We start from the raw sequence: 12075 nt of genomic DNA, 5'->3' as shown, positions 1-12075 counted from the left end.
TAGGTACCTGTACCAGAGGGCTAGGATGGGGCTTGGGGATCTTCTTCATTTTAATAAGTGGACCAGGAGATTCTGCTGTAGGTGGGCAGGGGACGTGGCTTGGAGGGATAGTGATGGGAATTTTGGTGTCAGACACACCAGAGTTTAATTCCTAGCTCTGCAACTTACTACCCGTGTGACGTTGAACAAATTTGTCTGTATAATAAGCCTGTTTCCTTATCTTTGTTATAGAGAAGGTAAAACCCATCTCTGAGTATTAAACCCATGACATGTTGACTATAAAGTGCTTCATATAATTCAAAGCGGGTAGTAAGCACTCAGTAAATACTCACCAGCATTGCTATTGGGGAAATTGCTTTCTTTGTCTCCAGGACTGGGAAATTATTAGCAGGTGATAACTATTCATGTCCTTTTTAGCAGACTAAGATTTCTAATATCTGCCTGTGGGTCTTCCAATCACCCTATGACTTTTCTCTGTTTGACTTGCAATTCCTATTGGGAATTTATTACCATTTCTAGGCATAACCATCCATGAGCTTTGTACTTAGTAGGGGATCAAAATTTACCGAGTATTTCTGAATAGGTAAATGCCATCTGGCCAGGCCTCTGTGCTACACTCCCACGGCCACAACGCATCTGTTCTTTTTCGCCTCCCCCAGATGCTCTCCAGCATCCTCTTGACATCAGTCCGCTGCTGGTCTGCCCCTCCCTGGTGCCCTAGTCCAGTGAAGTGTGCCATCCCACAGAACCTTGCAGATGCCTGCCATTTGGTATTTGCTGCTTTGTATGAAAACTTCCAGTTCACTTCATCATGTGCTCTGTACACGGATTACTTTTTTAAATAGAGAAATCATGAGAGATGGAGCTGGTGAAGTGAGAGTAGGGGTGGGGTGGTAGGTGGGACGTGCCTTTGACAGCCAGGTAACAGGGAACCACGTTTTCTTCCACAGCAGCGTTCGGTTTAGCTTCTGCTGCTGTTATCAGAGGATTAATTCAAAAGAATTGAGCCTACCCTGTGGATGTTACATTCAAAGTTCTCCATCAATGACTAAATACATGTAGCAACTGTTCAGAGCACCCCTGTGTGCCCACAAGGGTGGTGATGCTCTGGTGCTCAGGTTTGGAAGGTGGTAGAGCAGGAGGCTGGAAGTGAGTGTTCAGGGGCCGGTTCTGAACCTGTTTGCCACACTGTGCGTGGCCTGGGCAACTCACTTAAGCCCCTGAAACTCAGTTTCCTCTTCCTGAAAGTAACACTAACATCCTCCCTCCTAATGTTGCTATGATAATTAAATGAGGTAAAGTATGTTAAGCACTTAGCTTGGGGTCTGGACATGGTTAGAGCTCAATCAATGTCAGCTGACAATACTCCTGTGCTCCACCAGTCCCCCTGCCCGGGCTTTGATGGGCTCATAATTAAATGGGGGAAGAAAGGGTGTCTGTTTTGGTCTGATCCTTCTCTTCCTTCTACACCCTGGTTCTCCGGTGCCCTCTTATCTGTTGGTTTACATCAGATGGGTCACTTCCTTAATGCTGATCTGATACAGTAATTGCAGGGAGTTCATGGCCTCTGTACCTATAATTTCCCAACGTTCACTCTGGAAGGTACAGTGCCCTCTTGGCTTTCTTTTGTCACCCCAGTTCCTAATTGCTATTGCACAGCCAGGTATATACTTGCCTTTCAGGAGGCATTTCTTCCTGACTGCAAATGCAAACACCCAGTGCACAGCACAATGTCCGTGAAGAGCTGTCCTGCCACCCCAACCCCAAATCCCGTGCAGTTGCTTTGGGAAGGTTTGACCAGTGTGTCCAAAATCTGGCTGGTCACTGGATTCACCTGGAATGCTTTAGAAAAATACAACGTTCAAGATTCCACTCCCAGTCCTTTAGAGTTCTTTGTGGCTAAGAACCACTATAATTAAGTCCACATGGAGTCAGACACATAAAAAGAACATCTGAGATGAGTGTTGCCTGGAAAGCTGAGGGCCATTACATCAGTGGCCACTTTCTTTTTCACATGGGAGAGAGCTTGAGATTTGGGGTTTCCTGTCTCACGCTCCTCCTTTCGGGAATGTAACACATGCCTGCTTTCGACTCTTCACCTAACATCCCCTATGGCTTCTGAGAGCCATTCACCTCTTGCAGGTGCAGTCACCAACCACTTATTTTATTAGGAAAGTGTGCTTTCCAGCTCTCCCTGTAAAACCTTATCAGAGCATACACTTGCCCACAGCCAGCGCTGTGGCCTAGAAGTGTAAGGGTGATGCCTCCCACGTGTACCTCATTTGCTTACATGGCCAAAGGTTCCCTCAGATTAAAACATATACCAGCCAAAAAGAAGTATGAGTGGGCCAGCTCAGCCTTTGGGAAAAGAGGAGAAGGAAAAAGAAGGCCTATTTTTGGTTACATGGGAAAAATCCTAAAGCAAATGAGTTGGGACTGTCTTCGTGGAACTTTCAAATGGCCAAGACGGGTATCGTGTTCATGGCCCTGGGTGTGTTCTTGACTTCAACTTACTCTGACACAGGAGTCCTTCTTCACACATTGAGTTCCTGAAGAGTAGTGCACAGACAGCTTCTGTTAACTGGATCTGCTGACGGCTGCTATCTTCTCCCCTTGGCTGTCTTTCTGTTGGCAGCAGCTCAGAACACCTGAGCTCTCTCTGCCTCCTTTCTTGTATCTGTTGACAGGCAATCTGTAAATTGATTCTTAAATGCCCTCTTTTCTTGTGGGGCGGGGGAGGGATTCACCACTACTCTGTTCTTTACTTTGAAGAGTTGCATAATAAGGTTTTCATTCAATGGTGCTCCATACTTAGAAGGTACCTAAAGTAGGAAGACACCTGTGTTCCTTCTTCCTGCCCACCAACCTCACGCCATAGCAGACAAGTTGTAGAAGACAAAATTGGGAAAGTCTTCCCCTTCAAAAGAAGCTATGGGGAGGACAGTGAAGGGGTTCTATGATGTGCTGAGGCTTGATTATAGATTTTACTTCTTCATGATGATAAAGCAAGGCTGAGTGTTCACGAGTTATTGTACCAAAGCCCCTGCATTTTAGTAGTATCATTTGGAATGTAGCTTATCCTGGGAGAATGGGGGAAATGGGAGGAAGGAAAGATAGGAGGAGAGAGGGTGCATGACATATGGCAGGGTTTCTCAACCACGACACAACTGGCATTTTGGGGCTGGATGATTCTTTGTTGGTGGGGGGAGGGGCTATCCTGTGCACTGTAGAATGTTGTTCAACATCGATGGCCTCTACCCACTAAATGCCAGTAGGACCCTCCCTCCCAGTTGTGACAACCACAGATGTCCACAGACATTGCTCAATATCCCTTGGAGGGCAAAATGACCCCCCGTTGAGAACTGCTGCAGGAGATCCTGCACTCAGCTGGAAGGGCCCTCCGTAGGAATGCTTGGACTAAGCAGTCTTCCAATCTTTAGTCTTTCTTTGGCCTGTCCTTAATCACATGGGCCTGCTTCTTCAAGCCTCCACAGGGTCAGTCTGTGCCTGGGGTCAGCCTCTCTGGGGCCTGTGAGGACAAAACAGTGGTTGGATCAAGGGGTAGAGTGTTTAAGTGCTAGCCCGGACAGACTGCTGCGGGAGCTCAGGTGCAGACAAGGCGGTCTCTGCTGCAAAGGGGCTCATAACCCTGCCACGGGAGGGTGGGGCATTGAGGAAACGGTGCATCCTTAGAACCAGGAGAAATTTTACAAATCCCACTGCAGGCCTTTCCTTCCACAAAAAAGAAAATGAGGCTTAATGGGAGAAGGTGACTTGCTTACACAACATCTCATGTCCAGACAGAGTTAGGATGGGAGTCCCGTCCTAATGGGTGATTCTCAGGGCAGCCTCCTTTTGACTATTCTTGCTGCCTCTCTCACTTTGGAGAATGCTAATGACAGAGGAGCCTGTGACAAGGGTTCAGAGAACACTAAGTGCTCTGGTCCTCAGAGGGGGGAGGGACTCAATAACGTGTAGAGTGTAGATAAGCAGGAGTTGACACGTGGGGAGGAGCCTTAACAGAAAGATAGGTTGAAAGTTGGAGTTGGGCATGGGTGTGGTCCGTAGGTGCGACAGATAGAGCATGGGGCATGGAGACCAGAAAGCACAGGGACACATCCACCGGAGGAAGAGCAAGTTTTCCCCGCTTGGCTGGAGATCATGTTGGCACAGGGATGTACAGCTGAAAATGGAGAAATAGTAACACAAAATGCTTAGTAATATGAAATATAGAGTATGAAAGTACAGTTAACTAAAATTATGTTTTCCATCCTCAGAAGGTGTTGGGTGTTAACTCTGCTTCCAGTAGGCACAGAAGTTGAAGTGACCAGAATTAGTGTATATCATCCATACAAGGGTCAACTCTCTCACCAACAACAAATTCCTCATCCACCCTCCTCAGAGACAGTCAATGGGCTTGATGGCTGTACATCTTTCACCACATTCCTACCATCGTCTCTTTGGGTCATTTATGTGGTTCCACATACGAACAAATCCACAGAAGCAGGGGTGCTGGGTTAGACCAAAACTTGCTCACTATGGGAAGCCTTCGCCTCTCTGTCTCACCCTTGCACTGTTTCTCCCCCAGATGCACTCAGACTTCAGTGGGTGCTCCTGGGCTCTCCGGGCTCTCCAGGAGGTAGGTAGCCTGTCTTTCTACAACCACCAGCAGCGAGATCCTTGAAGCAGTCAAGCAGAGATCCTCTCGGAAGAACATTTGAATAAACAAAGTGGTTCTGAATGGCCCTGTTGTCGAAATGCTTGTCCTTGCGCACACAAATTGGTGATGTCAGGGAGCTGTGTTGGCAGACAAGATGTCTGAGAGGAGACCACTGTCCTGGAGTCTTGGGGCCACACACCTGGACCCTGGGTCCTGTATTTTTAGCCTCTGACTAAATGCGTGCAAAAAAAAAAAAAAAGTATTTTCTCTTGTGGCATGTGTTGTGGTATGTGTGTTATTTGTGTTGTCTGTAGTTTTTACATTTTTCTTCAGCATCCCCCCCCGTTTTGAGCTTTACCTGTTGTCTTCTTGGAGGAGACACACAACCGAGCCTGTCACATGGTGAACTTGCCAACTCTCTCCTCCCTCCAGCTCAAGGGCAGAGGCTGTTGTCCTGCAATAAACTGTTGATTTATTTGTTTTTTAACTTAAGTACCCCTACCTTGATTTATGTAAACTAAAAATTAAAATGCAAAGGGATCTGCTTGGTCTTTGACTATAAGGCTTGTGGTGTTAGTTAGCTATGTAGCACTTAGTATAGTAGCATGTACTTTCAAATGTATCTGCTGGTCCCAATTGTGGAAAAAATTTAAAAAATTATATAATAGTATTGTAAAAATATGATAGGAGCAGAAATAAACAGGATGATATGAGTTAGATGTGGGGATCTGAGAAGGCCTGGGGAGGTGACAAGAAGGAATAGTAGGTACTCAGCAGGAGGAAAGATTCTGGGCTGAGGGAACAGTAGTAGCCTGAGCAAAGGTCCTGAGGCAGGCTAGAAAGCTTTCAGCTTGTTAGAAAAACTAGATAAATGTTCAGGCAGCTTGGTTCTGCCAATCAAGGGAGAAGTACAATAGAAGATGAGGCTGGAGCAAAAGGCTGGGGCCTTTTCAGGAAGGTGTCAGTTCCAAGGAAAACATGAAGCCATTGAAGGATTTTAACTCAGGAATCGACATCTTATTTTGGTGGCTTGGTTTTAGTTGAGGTATAACCTATAGTAAAGTGTGTAAATCTTAAGCACACCTCAAAGCTTTATGTATATACTCAGATGAAAATACAAAGTATTTTTGGAACAGATTGAAGAGAGTGCGGAATGGGAAGCTTAATTAGAAATGTTTTGGGACTTCCGCCAAGATGGAGGTGTAGGTGGAAACATTGTGCCTTCTAGCACAACCAAGTTTAAAAACGACAAAGTTTTAGCAACAAAAATGCAGCCAAACCACAGAAAATTGAACTATATGGAAGTCTGACAACAATGAACCCTTCAGCCAAACCGGTAAGAGGGGCAGAGTTAGCAGCAAAGCAGGGTCGGGCAGGAAAGATCCACCAGACTGACCCGAGGGTGCAACCCAGGTGCGCAGGCAGACGTGGGTGGATCCCACGTGTGGAGTAGCAGCGGGTGGACCCACTGAGGGCTTACCGTGGTCACACATTCACGTGCAGATAAACCGGTGAAGGAGCAAGCAGTGAGACGGACCGCGCAGGCCCCAGTGGCGGGAAGCAGCAGAGGAAACCGCTATTGCCCCTCTCTGACCCCGCCCCCACATATGGCGTCACAAACCAGCCACCTGGGTGGCCCCGCCCTGGTGAACACCTAAGGCTCTGCTCCTCATATGTAACAGGCACGAACAGAGCAAAACATTATGGCTAAAGAAGAGCTCAAAGCCCCAGTGCCCATAACTCTAAGCAACCAAGAAATAGCCAAACTTTCAGATGCACAGTTCAAAACACTGGTGATCAGGATGCTCACAGAACTGGTTGATTTTAGCCACAAATTAGAGGAACAAATGAAGGCTAAACTAAGTGAAATGAAGGGAAATGCACAGGAAACCCATAGTGATGGGAAGGAAACTGGGACTCAAATCAAGGGAGTGGACCAGAAGGAAGAAAAAAACGACCAAACAGAAAAACATGAAGACACAAGAATTGAAAAAAAATGAGGAGAGGCTTAGGAACCTCCAGGACATCTTTAAACATTCCAACATCTGAATTATAAGGGTACCAGAAGGGGAAGAGGAACAGCCACGAGTGGAAAACTTATTTGAACAAATAATAAAGGAGAACTTCCCCAATCTGGCAAAGGAAATAGACTTCCAGGAAATCCAGGAAGCTCAGAGAGTCCTAAAGAAGTTCGTCCCAAGAAGGAACACACCAAGGCACATCATAATTATATTAGCCAAAATTCAAATGAAGGAGAGAATCCTAGAAGCAGCAAGAGATAAGGGGACAGTCACCTACAAAGGAGTTCCCATCAGACTGTCAGCTGATTTCTCAAAAGAGACCTTACAGGCAAGAAGGGGCTGGAAAGAAGTATTTCAAGTCATGAAATCCGAAGACCTACAATCAAGACTGATCTATCCAGCAAAGCTTTCATTTAGAATAAAAGGGCAGATAAAGTACTTCTCAGATAAGATCAAATTCAAGGAGTTCATCATCACCAAGCCCTTATTATATGAAATGTTAAAGGGACTTATCTAAGAAAAAGAAGATAAAAAAGATGAACAGTGAAAGGACAGCAAACTCACAGTTATGAACAACCACACCTAAAACAAAAGCAAACTAAGAGGACAGCTAGATCAGGAGGGGAACCATAGAAATGAAGATCTCATGGAAGGTTAGCAACAGGGGGATGGGAAGAGGAAAAGGGGGGAGAAGCTATAGAAAATAAGTAGCATAGACGATAGGTAGAAAATAGGGGGGAGGGCAAGAATAGTATGGGAAATATAGAATCCAAAGAACTTGAGACACGTGGTCACAAACTAAAGGGGGGGAATGGTGGGGGAGGGGTGTGCAGGGGGGAGGGGAATGAAGGGGGGAAATAGAGCAACTGTAATGGCATAATCAATCAAATATATTTAAAAAATAAAATGTTCTGCATGAGTTTAGTAGAGAGATGATTGTGGCCTGAGTTGAGTGTGGTAGGTAGCAGTCAAGATGGAGAAAAGTAAAGAGATTTGAAATGAAATTGAGAAAGAGTCAAAAGGGGTTTGCTAATGGAATAGATATGTGGAATGAAGGAAAGAGTGAGGATTCCTAGGTGTGGGCCTTGAGCAGTGTGGTAGACACTGGTGTCAGTTGCAGAGGTGAAGACCAAAGGAGGACGGCAGGTGTTCTGGGAGAGACTTCCATTCTGGACATGCAAAGCTTTAAATACCTGTGACACATGCAAATGGAGATGTCAAACAGACATGACTGGACCAACGGTACAACCTTGGGTGTCAATGGCAGAGGAAGGTGATACACAAATCAGCAGGAATGGGTACCACTACCCGGAGAGCTGGGGTAAAAAGGGAGGGAAGATGTTCCAAAACCAACACCAAAGACATTCTAATATTTACAGTCAGGTAATAGAGAACTGAAAGATGAAGCTAAGAAGCAGAAATATGCGGAATTAGGAGGGTATGGTTTCGGGGAAGCCATGAGGGGAGACAGTGGTCTGGTGTGCTGTGCACGGTCCTAGGGAGGATGTTACAAGGAGATACTACGTCCATTGCACTTGATAACGTGGAGGTCATAGTGACCTTGAGGAGTCAACGCACTGGAACAGGGTGGGAATTAGTTCAAGAGTGAATGGGAAAGAATTAGTGTAGACAGCTTTTTTTGATGGTGTTGAAGGAGCAATTTAGCACTGAAGAGAACAGAGACACAGGCTAGAAGCCAGGGAATCATTCAGTACGGATTTTTCAGAAGAGAGGTATTAGAGCTTAATTGTTTGCTGATGGAAATTTTCGGAGATAGAGATGTTAATTCAGAAGAAGGCAGAAAAAAGGCAAAGAATCTACAACTTTGAGAATGTAGAGGGGCAATGGACTCAGAGTAGAAGTGAAAGAGAAGACATGTATAAACACAGGTGCATTTAGACATATGGTGATGAAACAATGAAGAAGTTAGTACCTGTTTTTTTCTATTTGTTTTTGAATGAAATGAAAGTTTCACATGAAAGTGGAAGAGGGGCACGAAAGGTTTGAAGACACAAAATCTAAGGGAGTGAGAGAGTAGGACTTGATGCTTAGGGACAGACTGCTTACCGGGAATGAGTGCCCGTGACCACGAATCGAAGGCAAAGCCAGTTTTGCTGGGTGACCTTCTCCGGCTGCCTGTATCTGCTATGGAGGATGCAGAGTTTGAATTCCGCTAAGTGAGCTAGGAAGGAGAGAGACGCAAGGGAGCAACTCCATGATGGACCGTGCATGTCTGGATGTTCACAGGGGACACAGAACATGTCGGGAAGAAGGAATTTTCTCCCTCCAGTGCCTTTGGTGTGAGCTAAGCCGCGAAGGCACTTGCCTGAGCAGCAGTGGTGACACCCAGTGACCCCTCCTTGAAGTGTAAGCCCTCTGTGTCGTAGGCGGTTAGCAGCCCCTGAAGCAGCCCTGTTTGAGATAAAGCAGGGTGTGTTCTGCTCCACTGGGAGGCACTCAGCCTTCCCCGATTCTCCCCATCGTCATCTCTCACAGGATTCTGTCCCACTGGCCCTGGACCCTCTGTGGGAATGGAGAGGCTGCTGCTCAGGTGGGTAACTGGAAGCAGACAGTTGAGGCACCGAAGGCAATCTGGGGGGCCATTCGCCCAGACCTGGGCTTCTCTGTAAGGTTCCTGCTGTCCTGGGGATCTAGGAAGAGCATCCTAGGCCGGCTTTGGGATTTCCAACCCCTGCTAAGGTTTAGATATTAGCCTCTTCCAGCTCACAATTATCCTGGGGAATTGTCATCCAGGTGGACTCAAGAGGTGACTAAGGACTCCCCTCTCTCCACCTGCTCCCTAGAGTTTACTGTCCTCCAGGATCTGAGAGGGTCCTAATGTCTCTGGCTCTATCTAGGTGCCTCCTGACTCAAGCACTGGGATCTGGCTAGTGGGAAACCTGGGTTTCTCCCCAACTCTGTCACCCATCCTAGGTACTGAACTTGACTCCTGGGCCAAGGATCGGGTGCCTCTTAGTTAGGGCCTGTCCCGCCCACAGGGAAATACAAAGAGGACCAAGATAGGGTACCTAATCCCTTTGCAATGACCAAAAGTACTTTCACTGTTCTAATTGCCTTTTACCACGGCCGGCTGTTTATCTTCCACTTTAAGTGGTTAGCAAATAAGACTTTCTTAAGTGGAAGAGGGTAAAATGAGGGTGTGTTGCTGAGGCCCGCACCCTGGAGTGGGGCAGTTGGGGAAGATGGTTTCTAAGGTGGTCAAGAAATGGAAGATGATTCTTTGCCTCACCTTTAACCCTCTTTCCCTCTCTTTCCTCACAATCTCCAGTTCGAATTTGACTGAACCTAGGGGGAGCCTGGTGTAGTGGCTGCGTTGGAGCTGCAGTCACGCGATCACTGGACCACGTCTGTTTCTACGTTTGCGAAGTGGGGACGGGGACGTGCGGCACATGAGGTTGTGGTGCAAGTCAGGCTGATGCGTGTGAAACTTAACAATGTACATGAGAATGTTTCTCACTCTGACCATGCTTTGGTTCCAGGTGTTATTGTTGGATGTTTACACCAAGGTCAATTTATACATTTTAAAGACAAAGACAAAAACTGTAATGGCAACAAAATTCCATTAGAGGCAGGGAGTCCCAGTCATTGGGGGATCCGTCAGAGGCAAGGTGATGGCTGATGTCGCTTCCAGGACAGAGAGCCCCCAGCGGGAGGAGGGTGTAAGAAGCACTCAGACAGGGCCTGGAATCAGACAGACTTAGCACCACATCCAGCCCTGCCAGTTACTAGCTGTGGCTCTCTGACAGGTCATTAAACCTCCCAGATTTCTCTATGTACCTGCACGAAGTGTAGGTAATTGCTACAGGTTAGTGAGACAGTTAGATGAGGTGCCACTTGTAAAGTACCTGAAACAGAGTAGGCTCTGAGTAAATGGGGTCTTGAAAACCCATTCATTCAGGTCAAAATCCAATATTGGGGGCATATATTATGGCCCAGGCACTGTGCTAGGTGCTGGGTGACATTGCACACCTTGAAGACAATTCTAGTTCACATCCCAGCTTCACCACTTACTAGCCGGGGAAACACATTTAACTGCTCTAAGTCCCAGTCTCCTCATGTTTAAAGTGAGCGAGAATAATGCCTGTCAGGGATCATCATAATAATTATGGACTCCATGTAAACTACTCAGCATGGCGCTGGCATATAAGAATTCTAAAAAGTGGCAGCAACTGTGATTGATATAATCATGTTGAAACATTAAAAGGAGGGGGTGCTGGTGGGTCAGATTTAAAGCTGGGGACCCGAATGACTTTTCCTTATTGAGAACATTAAGTCTATTCTTGAACCAGCCTCATCTGCATTAAATAAAATATGGGATGTTCCCTTCCCTTATACATACCTGCCCATTACTTCCTAAATACTTAAAGCAAGACAGTTCCATTGACCCTGAAGAGTAATGGGGTAAAATCCTAGAATGGTCAGGAGAGGAAGGCTGTGAAGTCTGCCTTGAGAGCTCTTCCAGTAGTCTTTTGAAGATTTAGGTGTTTTGCCAAAAGTATAGTTCCCCTTGCTCCCTGATTGCCCAGGTGTACAAACCCTAATGTCCCTTGTGGAAATCCCTGTTTATGGTCTCTGTGTCCACTGGGCCAGTTGCCTTAACTTTCAGGAAGCGCAAACTTGACCTTTGTCTCCAGTGGGGACAGTGGGAATCCTGGCCCACCCTGAGCTGCTAGCTGCTGCCCTTTTCCAAGCTTCTCCCATCTCCCCTCTCCCTGGTCCTGCCCCTTGCCCAGGGCAGCTGCAGCAGTTCTTGGATTGCTGGCTTTCACTCCTGCAAAGGGAACAGCTGGCTTCAGTATGGTCTCCGTCCACACTCACAGCTCCGAGAAGGCCTGGCCTGCCTTACACAACCTGGCCAGGCTGGCCTCTCTCCTTGGAAAGCCATTCACTAGCCCACAAAAGGGCCTGAACACTTAAAACAAGCATGGGCTCACAGTCAAACTGGGGATCTCAAATTGTGACTCGCTCAGGTCGACCGTCCTTTCTTTCCAGTACAGGTGCCTTGCCCTCTCTGTTTGTATCCCCCAGCTCAACCCTCCTGCCTCAAGTCTCCCACAATCGCCACACCTCAGCCACCTTCTGGGTGCTGGGAATGGGCCCAGAGTAGAATGACAGTGACAACTCAGCTTTATTTTCACTTCTTTCACAAGTGTTTCCTGAGCACCTACTAAGTACCAGTCACTGCCCTAGATACAGAGGGTTGGCAGAGAAAAAGACAGTGAAGTCTCTGTTCTCATGGAATGCACATTCAGGAAGAGGAGAAAGAATAAACAAATATTTAGTGCCTCTTCAGACAGCGATATGTGCCGTTAAAAAAACACATCAGGGCCAGGGGAGCGCGGATCATGGGAGATGCTCCTTTAGGTTGGTGAC

General features: G+C 46.8%; 1 protein-coding gene across 1 annotated transcript; it reads left to right on the top strand.

Moving 5' to 3' along the window:
- The first annotated feature begins 2290 nt into the window (after positions 1-2290).
- On the top strand, positions 2291-4684 carry LOC128625968 (histone H2A.N). The gene is made up of 2 exons (XM_053655856.1): positions 2291-2422; positions 4586-4684. Exons 1-2 carry the CDS (start codon positions 2291-2293, stop codon positions 4682-4684), a joined length of 231 nt encoding a protein of 76 aa, XP_053511831.1.
- The last annotated feature ends 7391 nt before the right edge of the window (positions 4685-12075 follow it).

The sequence above is a fragment of the Artibeus jamaicensis genome, unplaced genomic scaffold (assembly GCF_021234435.1).
Source record: "Artibeus jamaicensis isolate MK-2021 breed Jamaican fruit bat unplaced genomic scaffold, CSHL_Jam_final contig_1998, whole genome shotgun sequence".
In the NCBI taxonomy this organism is placed as follows: Eukaryota; Metazoa; Chordata; class Mammalia; order Chiroptera; family Phyllostomidae; genus Artibeus; species Artibeus jamaicensis.
Note: the sequence above shows the minus strand (reverse complement) of the source record. Positions and strands in the feature narration are given on the sequence as shown.